The sequence below is a fragment of the Malaclemys terrapin genome, chromosome 19, assembly GCF_027887155.1.
Source record: "Malaclemys terrapin pileata isolate rMalTer1 chromosome 19, rMalTer1.hap1, whole genome shotgun sequence".
NCBI classification, from domain to species: Eukaryota; Metazoa; Chordata; order Testudines; family Emydidae; genus Malaclemys; species Malaclemys terrapin.
Genome location: NC_071523.1, coordinates 15,784,250 through 15,802,264, shown reverse-complemented (window position 1 = coordinate 15,802,264; position 18,015 = coordinate 15,784,250). Strand labels below are relative to the sequence as shown.

General features: G+C 48.0%; 1 protein-coding gene across 5 annotated transcripts in view; it reads left to right on the top strand.

Annotated features, from left to right (window-relative positions):
- Nucleotides 1-856: 856 nt before the first annotated feature.
- DVL1 (dishevelled segment polarity protein 1) overlaps nucleotides 857-18,015 on the top strand; it is a 180,091-nt gene continuing 162,932 nt past the window's right edge. For all 5 annotated transcript variants that reach the window (XM_054009457.1, XM_054009456.1, XM_054009461.1 and 2 more), the window contains exon 1: nucleotides 857-3,062. In XM_054009457.1, coding sequence (XP_053865432.1) covers nucleotides 2,893-3,062 — 170 coding nt within the window. In that variant the 5' untranslated portion in view covers nucleotides 857-2,892. The remainder of the gene's footprint in view (nucleotides 3,063-18,015) is intronic.

Genomic DNA, 18,015 nt, shown 5'->3' with positions numbered 1-18,015 from the left:
CCCACGCTCACTCAACACACGCTAGAATGATGCTATGTGTCTGTTACAATAGAGAATGTTTAGGTTCCTTTCGGGTGAGATGGCTTCTTTTTAAATGGGATGGGAACATAGGAAATGAGGGTAGAAAGAACCATAAGTCCATCCCCAGGATGGCAGGATCAAACGGTCTTTTGGCTGTGCCACCCAGAAATACTTTTACATTCCAAGTACCGAGTAATAAATAACTAAATTAAATAAAAACCTTCCCTCCTTGATGACTGATGCACAGCAAGCTGTGCACCGGTTTTCCATCTGGCTGCCCCATCCACTTCAGTGATGGCTGCTTGGTGGAGATAAACTTACTACCACATCTAAGCAAAGGGACTGCACTCAGTTATGTTTGCAGGATTGGGCCCATAGTCTGTAAAAGCACCTCAGGCTGAAAGATGCTACGTAAATGTAAGATGTAGGGTAGGATTTTCAAAGGTGCCTGAGGAAGTTAAAGGTAGGTGCCCAATTCCCATTAAAAATCAACAGGAATTGGGAACCTAACTAGGTGCTTTTCAAAATCTCACGCCTCAGGCTTCGATTTGGGGATACCCCCTCCCTCCCCTTTCCAAATAATAAATAGTAACAATGTTAACGAACCGTTTGGCCTACTGCAGCTGCATTAACACAACTGGTTCCCCTGTTATTTTTTTCTAATGGAAAAATCATTCCACGGCCGCAGGTCATTCAATTACTGAGTTGCGCTTTCCCTTTCCACAGGCAGCAGCTGAATATTTGGAGAAACGAATGTGCTCTTTCTTGGGGGTGGCGCAAAAAAAAAAAAAAAGGAATATAATTAGTCTGGGGTTTTGCTGCAGAAGTGTTTTTAATGAACAGCAGATTCCCCACGACCCAGCCATACTTTTTGGAAATCTTCACACGCCGGTTGCCCTCCTTTGGACTTTCTAAGGAGGGAAGCTGGAGTGACTCAAATGTAGGAGCTACAGGATATACTCCCCTAACGAGGTGTTCTCTAGAACCAGAGGACCGCTTCTTTGCTCCAAAGCACCGCGCTCAGACCTGTAGCAGTAGGACCAAAGCTATTGCAAAGCATGGGATAGTCTTTGTGGTACGGCAACATGGCTTCTGAGAAAGGATTACATTTTTATGACAGGTCACAAGCTCTGTAGATGCCAACCACCCCAGCAGTATCTACACTTGATAGATTCCCAATCAGCACCTATGAAAGAAGATTCTGAAGATGGCAAATGTCTCTCTCTGCTGGCTTATTAGCATAGGCTTTGGTCCATGACAAATTGTACTAACGGCAGGGGAACACAGAGCATGGTGATTAGACAGAAAAAAAAAAATAAAAAAAACCCCAACCCAGCTCTGTTGAAATACAAAGGGAAGGCACAACCCTGATTTGTCCAGTGACTGCTCTGTTTCCAGTTACAAAGCACAAGACACATTTTTCTGCAGCTACCAAAACCTCTCTTTTACCAGCTCTTGCTCGGTTTAACCCCAAAGTCCTTTTTTTCCTTCCTAAATTCCAGCATTCTTTGGTTTCCCTCTGTTCCAACTATTCATGCAAAGCCAGTGCCACGTGTGTCCCTCTCCCACAGGTTATTCCTACAAGGAGACGGAGCAATTTGGAGAAGAGAAGCAGGTGGAGGGGCTGCGAATGGGCCAGGCACCAAAATCTGGCCTACATTTTCAACCCTGGCTGTTCTGCTCCCAGATCCATATTTAGGCACATACATAGAGCAGCTTGATTTTTATTTCAATGGGAACTGTAGGTGCTCAGGTGCTGCACCTTCCTTAGTCGTTTTCCTGGGGTCAAAGGGGCTGTTCACATGAAGAGGGGGACTGTTTGAAAGCAAGGGAGGGCTAGATCTGGCCCAATATTCCCGTGGAACAGTAAATCACTCTCAGTCAGGAAATGACAGGTACTATATGAAGCGAGTTGATTATTTACTACCAGGTTTCCAGGCATGGCAACCATAAACCCGTGACATGCCTTCAGTGTGGCTATAATTCACAGCCCAGCCTGCCAGCCTCCCAACGTGACCAGCTGTTCCTTTTGGTTTGTTAGGAAGATTTTGGTCTTTGTCCATTTCAATCCGCCCAGGAACCAGCCCCCCCCGGTCTGTTTCCAGGCAGCCAGCAGGGGACGAGCGACCTTGTCCGGTTCATTCCCGGAGCAGGGTTCGCGGATCACGTTTCCACGCCGCCTCGGACGCCAGGACTGGCGCGTCACCTGGTTGCAGAGAAACGCGGCGCTGGTGTAGGGGGAGCCGGGAGCCCGCTTTGAGATCACCTGGGCAGCCGCGCGGTGCGGGTTAGTTTTGGAGCAGCCCTGCCTGTAACCCGGCGGGTGCGGGGGCTGGCTCCGACTCACGGGGTCCCTTTAACTCAGCCGGGGGAGGAGGCGGCACCGAGGAGGCTGGGAAGCGGATTCACTCCCCCTCCCCATCCAGAGCAACTAGCAAAAGCGGGTGGCTGCCGCCGCGGAAGGAGGCGGCTACGAAGGCAGCCCAGCCAGCTCCCCTCGCCAGCCGGCTGCGTGCGGGGCTCTCCCAGCGGCGGTCGCCTCTTGCCTCTCCGGCGAGCTCAGGGGCATGGCCCGCCTCCGCTCGGCCCCGCTCGCCCCCTCTCCTCGCCCGCTGGCCGCCGCGGCGCCGGGCACCCGGCCGGGCTGGGCACCGCTTGCATTTCTCCCCTTGAGCAGCTAGAGAGCGGTGCAGGGAATGAAATCCCCCGTGCAATAGGCAGGAGCGGAGCTCTCCCTTCCTGTTTGCAGCCGCGCCGGACTGGGGGCGGTGAAACCCAGCGAGTGCCTGGTCGCTCCGACCGGGGCTGGAGCTTCCCCCCTCCCCGGCCCCCCTCCCTTGTCCTCGGAAGCTTCCTCCCCCCCCCTCTCCCATGGCGGAGACTAAAATCATCTACCACATCGACGAGGAGGAGACCCCCTACCTGGTGAAGCTGCCCGTCCCCCCGGAGAAAGTCACTTTGACAGATTTTAAAAATGTCCTCAGCAACCGGCCTGTGCACAGCTACAAATTCTTCTTCAAGTCCATGGACCAGGATTTCGGGTGAGTGTCTGTGTGTATAACCCCCCCTAGCCCTGTTTATTATAGGCACTCCCTAAAATGGGGGAAGGGGGGGCGAATATTTGTGCCCCCCCCCTCCGCTGTCAGCTGCGATGGGCTTTAAACCCCTCCCGGGAGCGGCGCAGCCGAGCGCACCTGTTCCCCGCGCCGGGGGGCGCAACTCGCGTGGGTCGGGGGGGGGGGGGACTTTCCATGGGGGGGGGGGGTCCGAGGAGCGTTTGTTTGATATGGGGGGGGGAATAGAGCAATCGCCCCCGAGCCTGGGAGATGGGGGCCGTCGAGAGCAGCCCCCCAGCAGCTGTGGCTGGGGGGGGCTGGGATCGCGCTGGGGGGTGGACGGACCCCTTGAGGGGGCTGCCGGGGGGGGGGGGCTGTTGCCCTTCAAGGGGTGCCCGGGGAGGGGGCTGGGGCAGCGCTAGAGCCAGCGGGGCTTGTGCCCCCCAGCGGGGCTGGATAACGCTGGGGGGGGGGGTCCCCTGAGCCGTGTCACCCCCGCGGCCGGGGGGATCCTGGCACCGCGGCGCCGGCTTCGCGCTAGGCCCGGGCAGCCGCCGCCGCTGCAGGGACCGGGGGAGGCAGCTACTAACATGGCGGCCCGGGCTGGGGAGGCGGCGGGGCTGGGGGGGGGCTCCGGGGCAGCCCCCTTCAATACAGCCCCAGCACTGCCCGGATGGGGGGGGCAGCATGGGGGCAGATCCCCCCCCCCCCGCGCCAATTATCCATGGGGGGGGGCTTGGGGGAAGCTTCCTCCTCCCTCCCCCCCCCAGGGACACTCACCTAAGAACTAGGCATAAGGGGCCTGGCCCTGCCCCATGGCTGTGCCCCGGCAGGGGGACAGGGCATCTCCCAATGCCAAGGTCTGGGGCAATTCCCGCCCCAATACCCAGGCACAAGAGGGCAAGGGAGGGTCCTTATTCCCCTACCCAAGTCAGACCCACAGGGAGACTGGTTCATGGCCCTTCCCACATGCAGGTATCTGCCTCTAGTAGACTGGGCCAAAAGCCTTTCTCCTCCTCCAGGCGGCTGCTCCTCGGAAGCCAGGCTGCCTCCCGGACATCCCCCCTGGGAAACGGGAGAAATTCCATTCCCCAATGCCCGGCTAATCACCCCGAAAGAGAGGCAAATCCTCTGCCCTGGCGCTAGCCACGGGGAGTTGGCTGGTTTCCCGCTGAGCAAGCCCTCTGCTGCTCTCTGCACACTGAGCATCTCCGCTCTCCCGTCACCCTGTCCTGTCTCCTTACACATCTGCTCTGGACAGTCTGCAGGACACCCCAGTAATAAAGGATATGACCAAGAATATGCTAACGGACGTATTCAAAGGGACTTCCACTCTTGCAAGTGCGGAAGCACCTTTGCACACACCCATCAGGTAGATGTTTCCTCTCGGAAATGATCGTTTTCACCCCGTGGAACGTATAAAAGCTGATGAAGATGAGGGGCCAGATTTTCATTAGTCCTCAGCCTCCACTATTAAGACCAGATTTCTAGTGGGATCTGTGGGTGCTGGACACACTTCTGGCCCAGCTTTCCCTCGCAAATGGGGGGGCGGGGTTTGTATGCTTGAATTTGTTTGTATTCATATATTTAAAAAAAAAAAAGTCCAATGCCCTTTGACAGTTTGTCATAAATCAGCTTTCAAAGTGTAGTAATCCCTCTGTAATACACAGCTGCACTTTTTGGTCTTGGATGTTTGTATCTGCATCTATCACTGGCGAGACATCTCTGCATTTTTAGATAGCTTTTGGAAGAGAATGGATGAAACATTTGTCAAAAAGTAACGTGATCTAATGCCTATAGCATCACTAACATAATAAGATATGAATATAGTGCCTGGTATCTAAAATGACTCTATTGGTAATATTCATACCGTCTTAAAATGATATTCTCTTTATTGCTTCTTGAAAGCTTGAACCCTGAAGCTTGTTTCTCCATCAGCACGGGAACATGTTTCTATGCTGAAGGGTGTTTCTTATGTGGTAGATTGTTTATATTGGTTTGTTACTGAGCTGCTCATGCACGAATTTATTTATTTCCTAGAACTTGGAAACGTTTATTTTGAAAAAAGTACATAAAGAATTAATTTCAAAACAAACACATGGGGATGTGTGAAATGGTCCAGATGTTAGACCAGCCAGTTGGGCCTTCTGAAGTACTTGCTTTTTAATAGCACAGTTGAGTACAACTTAAAAATATGTATATCATGTTGGACAAGCATAAAATTTGCCTGTCCCTTAAACTTGCAGCACCCTTCATGTAGAAAAATGTAATATTGAGGGATAGCCTTAAAATGCTAGCTCTTCGGGTGTGTGATCCAACCTCAGTAAAACTGGGCTGGATTCTGAGTTTGCTGGGACTGCAGGTAAAGTCACTCGTGTAGTGCTGTCCTTGCTCTTTGGCCAGGTGAAGGATAGTAATTAACAAGAAAATCCTGTGCAGGGTTCTTGTTTGTTTCAGTTCCCTTACTGACTGGATTTTCATATGTAGCCGATCCACTTGCCTGCTTGTGAAAATGGAGTTGGCTTAAGAGTGGGGAGTTGCAAATGTACAGTCGGATCTTGGATCCGTCAAATTAGTGTCCCTTTAGTAAACAATATTCTCCAATACAAATATACGAAACAATTGATACTTTGTAAAAGTGACGTGTGGGTGTGGGGGGAGAATGGCTGCAGTTAAGTTGTCTGTGCTGCCAGTGAAGTGTGCAATCTCTGCTTGGTGATACCAGGGGAAGCTTGCATCGTACAGTGGCAAATATGAGGGTGTTTGGTTGAAGCCGTTGTCTTGTGATCTTGTAATATGGAACTGGAATGGTTTTGCTGTTCCAAGTACCAAAGCTACAAGTTTGTGAATGGGATTCACAGACATTAACACCACCAGCTTAAATTATAAGGTGATAACATGAAGCAAGATATGTTTAGCAAACTCAAAGCTAAAGGTCATACTTGGTCTCTAACTGCTGCTGCCTTGTGAATGTAGTACATAGGATATAACTTAATTCCATTGCCGCTCACGTGCAGTACCTGGCACTCCACCTTTTGAAGTGCCTGTGTGCAGACGTGCTGAAAAATTGGCAGTTCCAAGGTTTTTACTATATTCTGCTTCAGGAACCAGCAGCAAAAGAAAAGCCAGACCCAGCATGTGAGCTAGAGGATCTTAAAATTTTCTTTGGGGGGGGAGGGGTGCTCTCCAAAATATATAAAAAAGGATTTTTAAAGTATAATCTGCTGCACTCTTCCCTGAAATTAAATAAGAACCTTTGATATCTGTGAGGGTCACCACACAAAATGGTAACAGTTTGGATTGCTGCATTTATTGGCTCGGTAGCAGTAGTCAGCTGGCAAAGTGCTTGATCCTAAAGGATAGATCAGGGGTCTGCAACCTTTCAGAAGTGCTGTGCCGAGTCTTCATTTATTCACTCTGATTTAAGGTTTTGCGTGCCAAACTTTTAACTTTTTTACAAGGTCTCTTTCTATAAGTCTTTAATATATAACTAAACTATTGTATGTAAAACAAATAAGGTTTTTAAAATGTTTAAGAAGCTTCATTTAAAATTAAATTAAAATGCAGAGCCCCCCCGGACTGGTGGCCAGGACCCGGGTAGTGTGAGTGACAATGAAAATCAGCTCGCTTGCTGCCTTTGGCATGCGTGCCATAGGTTGCCTACCCCTGGGATAGAGCATCCACAACTCCTGTTGATGCCCGCTGCATCTGGGGCAGATGTTGTCTTTCCTAGACTGTCCCTTCATGCATCAGCGCTAGTTTTGTTGCAAGATGGGTCTCTCTAAAAGCTGAAGTTGTTTAAAGGTAAACGTCAAAGTTTTTGTGCTTAAACCCCAGTTGAAGTTCCTAAAAAATATATAACAAGATATGACCGCAATCCTTGGCTCTTTGAGGGTAGAAGGGTCTGCCAGCATGTATCCGACTGCAAGATTTGGGCCCGTGTGTAAATTTAAATGGCATTTACTTCTCTTTCCTAAGCTTCAGCTCACAATGAATTTCTATGGACAAGTTGAAAACCACCATAAAATCAGATCTCTAATGGAAGAGCTGATGCAATATTTAACAGTGCTAACACCACCACAATTACTTGTCTTTTTTTTCCTTCTGTGACCACCGGATTTAATCAATTCTGGGGTACTGTGAACCTCTAGTGATGCCCTTTTCACTTCCCTTCTTGATGTAAAATGTCATCATCTTATAGCAGGGCTCATTTCTCCAACCACCGATGGCTTCTCTGCATGAAGTTCATCATGCAGTTGGTGACTGGGGCAGTCATTGGGGTTTCCTCTTGGGGAGGGGGTATGTATATGTGTGTGTATATATAATTCTTTAAGCAAGTAGTTATCTTATTTCAGGATCCAGTTCAAAACTGTCTACCTTGTAATGTCACTACCTGGAGTTGCTCCATCCAAAACTACAGACCTTCTCTGAACCAAATGTAGAAGTGCCATGTCCCTTAGACTCCCGGACCCAATGAGCCCATTTCTGGTCCGAGGGATCGTATGGATGTGTAAACTATATATGTTGGTCGACGGGGTTCAATCTAAAGCCCTGATCCTGCAAACATTGATGCACGCGCTTAACTATATGCATGTGGGTAGTCCTGCTGACTTCAATGGGACTGCTCATATGATTGTCAGCTCATGGCCAACGTCAGTAAATCCTAGGTGTTGTGGGACTGAAAGGTGTAAGTTACTCCAATGTAGTCTCTCCTCTGACTTTGTTCCTGTCCCCAGTCCATTAGCACCAGCCTCCTCTTTATCTCCCCCCCAGCAGAGTTGGTGCAAGAGCCTTCTGTGCAGCGCCTATCATCTGGAACAGCTTTTCTCTGTTCCTCCACTTTATCTCCTCCTCCCCATCCCCGGCTTTCAAATCTCACATGAAAACAAGTTTGTTTCTCCTTTGTGTGTACCTCTGTTTCTCTCTCCTGCTGTGATTATTCCACTCTCTAACTGTGGTGGGGAACTTTGTAAAGCATTTCAGGATACGGTCTGTATGAATGGCTAAAGACGAAAGCTGTGTTGTGTTGTAGATGCACTGGAGTAGGAAGCTATTGGCGCAGTAAGGGTAGTGTCTGCTCCTGTTTAGGGCTAGTGTCTCTCATAAGCCAATATGCGATCAATCAGCCTTGTCTACTGGTCCTAGTAAACTTTTATTGCTTCCTTTATAAACACAATTACATATGAAAAGCAGAGGGAATTGGAGAACCAATTTGCGTTTTGGCTGTCGGGACAAAGTATTAACAGTAAATATGGGTTTGTGTTTTTATAATCTTGTATCCTGAAGGGTGCATTTTTTTTCAATAGCAAACAGGGAACTATATCTACAGTTTCCACTAACAATCACAAGAATTGTCTGATTTCCTCTGAACAGCCCTGAAAATGTTCCCTGGGGAATTTTTTTTTTTCTTTCTGTTCTGTAAGAAGTACTTAGATTTCATTTAAAACTGAAATGTTCCTGTCATTTGGAGTTCTCTCGCGCTAGACTTCTGTTCTTGGCATTGCTGCTCAGTGGCCGTGCAGAGCTATAATTTGGCAAGTTGACGGCTTGGCAGGGCGGTTTATACATCCCAATATGGAGTGAAAAGTAGTTCTGGTGTTCGGAAGGCAAATGTTTTTGTGCAGAAGTGGAGCCTTCTTCCGAAGCCAGCGCTTAGGAACTGACTCTGCAATATTGCACATGTTGTTGTAATTATGGCCCAGCCTTTCCTGGATCCTGAAATAATGTAATAAATAACTGTTCCGAAATAATGTATACATGGAATTGTTTCCAGCCAGGAATGACCAGGGTTATTTAGGGCAGAGAGAAGTGGTCGTAGAACAGGGGCCTTGTTACACAGTCTGTTTCATGTATCTATGCTGAGTGTTTGGCCAGCCTTCAGCATGCTGGTCGGAAAACATGGCAGGGGAGGTCCTAGGGATCTTTCTGATTTAGGGCTTAATTTACTAATGCACAAAGTACGTAATGTTACAGCCTCAGCCAGTTATGGCAGTGTAAACTGTAGTGATGCACAGGTATGATTCAGAAAAACTTAACATCACTTGAAGTCTGCTTATATCAGGCTCATAATAAATGTTGTCTCCTCCTCCATCTCCCATGCCTGCTGACCTCTGCACCCACTGGTGGGGGCATGGATTTGTCTATACTTTGAAGGTACAGTACTTTCCTGCTACCTTCATATCTATAGCTCACGATACTATATGAATGCAAATATTGCCTTATAGCTGCAAGACATCTTAGCTCCTATTTTCTAATGTAAGATTGCTGACAACTTGCACTCCCTTTGAAGTCAGTGGGAGGTGAGGGTGGTCAGGACACTGCAGGGTCAGGCTTTGAGTCTCTTAAAAAAAACTGCTCTTCATGGCCCATGTCTGTTAGCTGAAGAGCAGCGTCCCCTGGTTTTCCATTGGAATAGTGTTGACTCTGAGGTTATGCCCATGCGTCCTTGCAGTCCTTTGTCTAATGCAGCTTCACGGATTTCTTTTGCAATTATTAATTTGAATAAAACACAGTACATTAGAGATTTTTTTGGAATTTTTAATTTAGTCAAATGGAACCACTTTTTAAAATTTAAACTCTGATGGTTGCACAGATCTTACAGCTCAGATTCCAGCTTATTCACATGGAGTGTCCATAATATCGGATGAGCACATATATTTCCAACTCATCTCCTTTGTAAGGAAAAGCTCTGGAAAAAACCTAGTAATTTATTACGCTGTAGGACACTGTCCAATAATATGTGGTTTAGAGCTGGAAACTATGAAAGCAATAAACTCAAAGATAAAGCAATTAATTACAGGACGGCATGTAACGTTATCATCCTAAGATAAATGTATGGTAACACATGTTGAGATTTAATTTTATCCAGCCCCTTACTAGCTAGCACAGGACACAGCAAGACAGGATTGTTGCTGGCAAGAGAGATACAGAGGAAGAAGTATTCAATCTACAATGCGTAACCTGGGCCACATCCCAAGGTTTATATTGATGAATGTGCCCCATGCTCCAGGGTGTCTGCCCTGTTGTTAATTTCCTAGCCGTTTAACCAATATGTCAGTAGGGTTGGAACAGCTGATTGTCTTCCTGTCCCCTAATGGTGGTACTGAGGGACAAACCTTTTCTGTCAAGGACCTGCTGCTCTGGAATCCTCTCGCCCAATGTACAAGAAACCAGAATCTATTCTGCCATTCTTCTGGGAGAGATCAGGATCTGCAGAATCAAGAAGTGACGTTCTATTTATTGTATGTTCTTGGGGAGGATGTAAAGAGAGGATTGATTTCTGGATCCCCTTTGGTATCTCTGTATTGAAAGATGTTGCTATCAGTTTTGTGTAAGATCTTCACTTACATGATCTTTCTGGTGCATGAGCCTATATCCGTGAGGAGTTATGGTTTTCTTTGTACTGCGCCTTTTAGAGGGGAGCAGTCTTGCTGGTTGTATACTGTGGGGGAGATGTGTAGAGCGAGACAATTCATGGTGGAAGATCTTCCAGCATGAGGGGTTCACTCTGCATACGCTCCTGTGGAGACTTTCTCTGGGGTGTGTCTTTGCTTCCCCTGACTCTAATGCAAGTCATCTAGTCTGAGAAATGGATCTATGTGGAGATACAGAACAACTTTGTTAGGAGCTGAAAGTCTTTTGAGCTCATAAATACATTTCTAGTCCATAATTCTTCTAAAAATGAGGGGATAAAAGCTTTGAAAAGTAGGTCCTCTCTCTGCTAGAAAAGGAATGTCATTTAAAAAAAAAAATAAAAAAAAAGACAGTTCCGCCCCCATGTAGTAGTTAAAAACGTATGCCATTTTCCATTCTAGTCACAGAGAATTCTGCATATACACCTCTGCCTCGATATAACGCCACCCAATATAACACGAATTCGGATATATCGCGGTAAAGCAGCGCTCCGGGAAGGGAGGGGGGAGCGGGGCTGTGCACTCCGGTGGATCAAAGCGAGTTCAATATAATGCGATTTCACCTATAACGCGGTAAGATTTTTTTGGCTTCCAAGGACAGCGTTCTATCAAGGTAGAGGTGTACCACATTAACAGGAAACACTAGAGCTGGTTAGAAAACTTCTGAGAACAAGAAACTGAACAAAATATAGAAACAAAAGATGTGTTTAAAAAGTTTTTGATGTGTCTTGCTCATAAATACTCCAGGGCAAAAAATGTGAGTTCAATGGCACTTGGTGTCCGGGCTGCAAAAGAAACATTAATATGTATCCATATTTTGGCGAAATGTATGACCAGATGTAAGGGACCAGGGCGAAGGCGGCACAGGCTGGCCTAGCATTCATGGCTGGACTGCTGCCTACAAGGACAGTCACAAGGTGATAGTCAGCGAGCCGGGCTCAGAGTAATTGCTTGGCAAGAGTCGGGGTCAGAGTCAGGCAGGAGTCGGAGACTGGAGATCAGAAAGTGAGGTGAGGCCTGGAGTCGCAGCAAGCTCGAAGTCTGGGTGGTTGCCTGGACAACTTCCTGGCATACCCTCCAGAGTTAAATAGTGAGCGTGGGCCAATCAGAAAACCCCAGCGTGCTGTAACTCTGGACCCATTGGGTGGTACTTCCTGTGGTGCATATTCTCCACAGTGCTCTGTGCGCCCTCTGCTTGGTGGCAATGTGGGGAACGTCAGCTGTCCCAGGCTCTGCAGACCTGGTTCTGGTCCCACAGACCCTTCCCCAAGGAGAGTTAACTGTGGACTTGTGACCACTTTGAATATGAGTAACTACATTCTGCTTCCATAAATTAACCAGGGAGTTTCTGCTGGATGAAGTGTTCTTCTGGCCTCAGCCAGCTCCTTTCACTGGTGCTCAATCCCATGAATTTAAATGGAATTAGAGCAGTCCAAACACTGCAAAGCACTCTGGGCTGTGCCGTATTATTGCCTAGGCCGACAAATTTGCAGGGGCGGAAGCTCCCCTCCGCGCCCCGCCCCCCTGCTCCAGCTCACCTCCACCTCCTCTGCAAGCGCGCCACCGCGTCCTGTTTCTCTCCCCTCCCAGCACTTGCGCTGCGAAACAGCTGTTTCGCAGGGTGGGGAGGAGGGGGCGGGGCTTTGGGGAAGGGATCGAATAGGGGAAGGGAGGGGGTGGAGTTGGGGCGGGGACTTTGGGGAGGGGGTTAGAATGGGGGTGGGAAAAGGGCGGAGTTGGGACGGGCCTAGGGGCGGCAATTATTTCCCGGCCTAGGGGCGGCAAAATTATTAATCCACCACTGACTCTGGGGATCCATTGGACGGTATTGGACTTTGCTTCTATCTATGAAAGTCATGTCGGGTTATTGCTACACAACACTGAGGAAATGCAAAGTCTGTCAATATTTTTCCTACTAATCTTTCTCTTTGTACTTGAAATGGGAGTGTAGGTTTTAGCTAGAGGGTGAACCCGTTGGAGTAAAGAAGGAGTGAGTTCTAATCCCATTTTTGACTATGACTCAATCTATGGCACTGATGAAGTCATCAAAACCCGATTCAGCAAATCACTTAAGCGCATGGTTAATTTTTCGCATGTGGGCTGCGATTTTCAAAGGGGTCAAAGGAAATTAGTTGGCTCATTGAGTTCCTATTGCAAGTCAATGGGAGGTGGATGCCTTTACTCCTTGAGGCCATTCTGAGAATCCTAGCTATTGTTTTGTGAGACTTCAGCATGTACTTACGTGCTTTGCTGGGCCAGGATGGAGTTAGACGTGTGGGTAAACGTGTTGAAATGCCGTGCTGAATTGGAGCCGTAAGGCCAAGTTTCCAGAGTAGCTGGGATCTTGCTGCTCCTCCTGCCTTCCAGGGGGCAGACGGTGCTCAGCACTTGTCAAATCAAGCCCTTAACATCTCTTTCTCAATTTTCCCACGAATGATATTTACCTACATACACAGTTTGAGGATTAAATAGTTATGACTTTATTGTGTGTGAACAAATCAATGAAGAAACATTGATCTACAGCAGCTGAGAATCTGGCCCATTAGTTTGTAGACCTCATCAGAACAAAATGAATGGGTGAATTTTTAATCCCTCCAAACAAGCTTGTTTAGCTGAGCTAATCTTATTAGAATTGTAGTGCAACATCTAACTCAACTAGTACTGAAAAGAAGAGGAGTTTAATATCATTCACACAACTCAATAGCCGTTATGATTGTGAAACTTATTCTCCAGCAATGGAAAAATCTGTCCAGATTGAAAATAGGTTACTTGGTATATTCCTTACTCAAATCTAAGAGTTTGTATTCTAACATAATGGGTTAGGATCACTTCTTAATGCGTAGAATCCCCAAGGTTTTCATAAACTAAATGAATAAGAGAACAGTAGATAGCTCTCAACTGCAGGTTTAGGCCTTGACCTTCCAGCTTTTTGCCAAGTATAGACTGTTGACCCTGTGCAGAGCCCTACTTCAATTAAACTCCACATGGGCACAGCGGTCCACTCAGGCACCAGGGGTTTCAGGCTTGGGGGCCTTAAATGGTAATACCATCGTGTAACAAAGGTGCATGCAAAGCGTTACAAAGGGAGCTCACGAAACTGGGTGTCTGGGCAACAAAAATGGCAGATGAAATTCAATGTTGATAAATGCAAAGTAATGCACATAGGAAAACATAATCCCAACTATACGTACAAAATAATGGGGTCTAAATTAGCTATTGCCACTCAAGAAAAAGATCTTGGAATCATTGTGGATCATTCATTGAAAACATCTGCTCAACATGCAGCAGCAGTCTGAAAAGCGAACAGACTGTTAGGAACCATTAGGAAAAGGATAGAAATAAGGGTATGTCTACACCACCCGCCAGATCGGCGGGCAGCGATCGATCCAGCGGGGGTCGATTGATCGCGTCTAGACTAGACATGATCAATCAACCCCCGAGTGCTCTCCCGTCGAATCCTGTACTCCACCGCCGCGAGAGGCGCAGACCGAGTCGACGGGGGAGCGGCAGCAGTCGACTCACCGCAGTGAAGACACTGCGGTGAGTAGGTCTAAGTACATCAACCTCAGTTAAGTTATTCATATAGCTGAAGTTCTGTAACTTAGATCGATTTCCACTCCCAGTGCAGACCAGGCCTAAGACAGAAAATATAAAAACGCCACTATATAAATCCATGGTACGCCACACCTTGAATACTGTGTGCAGTTCTGGTTGCTCCATCTCAAAAAAGGTATATTCAAATTGGAAAAGGTCCAGAGACGAGCAGCAAAAATGATTAGGGGTGTGGAACAGCTTCCATACGAGGAGAGATTAAAAACGACTGGGACTGTTCAGCTTGGAAAAGAGATGACTGATATCTATAAAATCACGACTGGTGTGGTGAGGGTGAATAGGGAAGTGTTATTTACCCCTTCACATAACACATGAACCAGGGGTCACCCAATGAAATTAATAGGCAGCAGATTTAAAACAAACACAAGAAAGTACTTCTTCACACAACGCACAGTCAACCTGTGGAGCCCACTTCCAGGCGATGTCGTGAAGGGCAAAAGTAAACTGGGTTCAAAGAAGAATGAGAAGTTTATAGAGGATAGGTCGATCAATAGCTTTGACTGCCAGAAACTGGGACCGGATGACACAGGATGGATCATTGATAATTGTCCTCTTCTGTTCACTCCCTCTGAAGCATCTGGCATTGGCCATTGTTGGAAGACAAGATACTGGGCTAGATGAACCATTGGTCTGACCCAGTATGGCCGTTCTTATATAAATTAGACGGCCTCTCTCTTGTAAATGCCTAAAAAATAAATTCCAGTGCAAATATCTCTTTCAAGTGGTACGTGCGTTTGAACAGACGGTGCAACAAATTAGTTCCTTTTAAAGTTTTTCCCTGCCCCAGGTTCTTTTAGGCCTTATCTGCCTATCTGTGCTTGTTCGGACTATTATGTAACTGGTTCTTTTGGCCTACAGACATCAAAGTTGTCTTAAGGTCACGCTCAGCTGTTCCACGTGGTGTAAACAAACATGGCTGCTCAAGGAAATAAATGCATGACCCATGACAGGGCTGTGACAAGGTTTTATAGCCCTTATCTGTTTGTTGCTCCCGTAACTAGCAGTGCAGGGAGGGCCCAGAGTCTGAAGAACATAGGTAGCAGCAACTTTGCTTACTCAGGGCTTGAGCCAAAGCCCAGTGCAATCAATTAGTTCTTTCCATTGATTTCAGTGGGTTTTGAGTCAGCAGTTCCTTCGCTATCTAGTTCATGTTTTGAATTTGCAGTTTGTTGTGAGCAGGGCCGGCTCCAGGGTTTTTGCTGCCCCAAGCAGCCCCCCCCCCCCCCAAAAAGCCGCGATTGGTGGCAGCTCCACCGCGCCGCTTTCTTCTTTGGCGGCAATTCGGTGGCAGGTCCTTCCCTCCGAGAGGGACAGGGACCCTCCGCCGAATTGCCGCCAAAGAGCCCGACGTGCCGCCCCTTCCCCTTGGCCGCCCCAAGCACCTGCTTGCTCAGCTAATGCCTGAAGCCGGCCCTGGTTGTGAGTACCAACGGGAACAGATGTTTTTTTAAAGTCAGATCTGCCAATATTTCAATGAGCGTCACCCACAAAAATGTAGGTAAAACAGGTGGCTGAGTAGCATCAGGAGAAGGGATAAATTTATCAGAGGCAGGGAAATCTTCCAAAGCCTCCCTTCGATTTGGCGCTGGGATTTTAACTAGTTACTGCACTCAGTGGTATCTAATAAGACTTCTGTGATTTAGGATGGTGTCTCGACTGCAGCGATTCTCAACCTTTATGGGCCACTCTATAGGTCTGCCAGATGGGGGCCTTGACTGGTTCTGTGGGGCAGCCACTTGCTCCTATTCTCCTGAGTGTGCTCAAGCCTGAAATGGAGCTTGGTCTGCTCCAGGCCCTCATGCCAGAAGTGCAGCTGTCCCAATCCATGGTGAGTTGGAGAGCAATCAGAACTGAGGGCCACGTGCTGTTCTCAGTCAAACCAGTGTCACTGTGGAGTAACGGAATCACTTAGAGCACAATTTGGGTCTGAATATCTGGGCCAGGCAGCAGTTGGGTCCAGGAGGGAGTTTTCAGCCTTAAGGCAGGGAAGGGAAGCTAGGTTAAAAGTCACACAAGCCTGAAGTACTGATGCCTGGGACTTGAGCTCCAGAGGTAAAGCTTGTTCTGCCACTGACTTCCTATGTGACCTTGGGCAACTCACTTAACTCCTAGTTCAGCAAGGCATTTAAACACACGTCTGTGTAAAAAGTTAGACATGTGACTAAGTGCTTTGCTGAATTGCTAGGTGTGTGCTGTGCTTAGAGCCTTGTTTGCTGTTTATAAAATGAGGGCAGTCGAATTTCCCTTCTCCAGCTTTGTCTGTCTCATCTGTTTAGATGTTGAGCTTCTAGGAGCAAGGACAGTCTCTGATTTTTTTGCACAGAGCCTGCATAAGTGGGACCTTTAATTTTGGCTGGGGGCTGTAAGTATTATTGTCCTGCAAATGCTAAATCATAAAGGTATATGTACCAATCCCTAGCACATAACGCCCAAAGCCTATGCGCTTGTAACCATACTAGCATACATGTATTTTGCCAGATTCATTCTGATGCTTCTCTGTAGTGCAAGTCGCATCTTATTTTAAAGGTCCAGCTGTAGTATAATCAAATACTTAAAACGGCCATTGTTCTAGTGGCAATAACCTGGATCCCAAGGACAGCCCTGCTCTGAGGGTGGAGTTAGGGTTACCATATGTCCGGATTTTCCCGGACATGTCCGGCTTTTGGGGGCTCAAATCCCCGTCCGGGGGGAAATCCCCAAAAGCCGGGCATGTCCGGGAAAATCGGGAGGGCTGGGTGGTGCTCGGCCAGGGCCGGTGGCGCGGGGCCGGGAACCAGGGGCGCGGGGCCGGGAACCAGGGGCGCGGGGCCGGACGGGGAGCCGGGGGCGCGGGGCCGGACGGGGAGCCGGGGGCGCGGGGCCGGGGTCCGGGCTGGGAGCCGGTCAGCCGGGTCGGCGGGGGCCGGCAGTGCTGGGCGGGCCGGGGGTGGTCGGCCGGGGCCGGCACCCCAGGGCCTGAGCCGACCCAGGCTGGAGCCGCCGGGGGCCAGCCTGGGCCGCGCCTCCTCCCCCCACACCCCACTTACCTGCTTCAGGCTTCCCGCGACTCAAATGTTCGCGGGAAGCAGGGGAGGGGGCGGGGTTGGGGCGGGGGTATGGGCGGGGCTGGGGGCGGGGCCGTGGGCCGTGGAGTGTCCTCCATTTGGAGGCACAGAATATGGTAACCCTAGTGGAGTGTTTATATTTATTAAAAACTAGTGCTATGAAAACATGCCAAAGGGATACAATAGATTTGGCCCACTTCCTGTGGCTAGTGATCTGCTGTGAGACAAGCTAGAAAAACAATGTAGTTACTATTCCTGGAACTAAACCTCCCCCACAATGTGTGTATAGTCAACTATCCTGTAGGCAGGTAGCCTTACTACAGCTTTGATTTAACCACACATGTAGATTGTGCAGCTGTTAAAATTATTAAGTGTCTCTAGGAGTGAGGTTCAGAACACATCTGTGGGCTTACTGCTCCTGTAATGAAGAAATTTGTTTGTGACGTGAGTGGGATTAAATAGGGTTTATTAAAGAATAATTTGTTGAAAGATTATAGTCTTTCTAATCTGCCAGAGAAAGAGCGAGAGAACAGAGCAGGTTCACCAGGAGGGGATCCATGTCTACATTTTCAAAATCAACCTTAAATAGCATGGGAACAGATTAAAGATGGGATTAAGGAATTCATTTACATGCAGTTGTAAAACCTGTAAAGATTGCTGTGGTATATTGGAGATTAATACAGCAGGCTGATTTGACTTGGATTCTGCTTGCCTTTGGGCACGTGCCTGGGGTTTTTGAAAATAGGCTTGTTCCTGCTTGTTTTTGGGATTCTACTTGAAATGCAGCCGGTAAGTGACTGTATGCACCTTTGTCAGTTATCATTCTGATTGCTTTGCAGAGTCTCAGCTGTTGGAGATGTTAAAGAACCA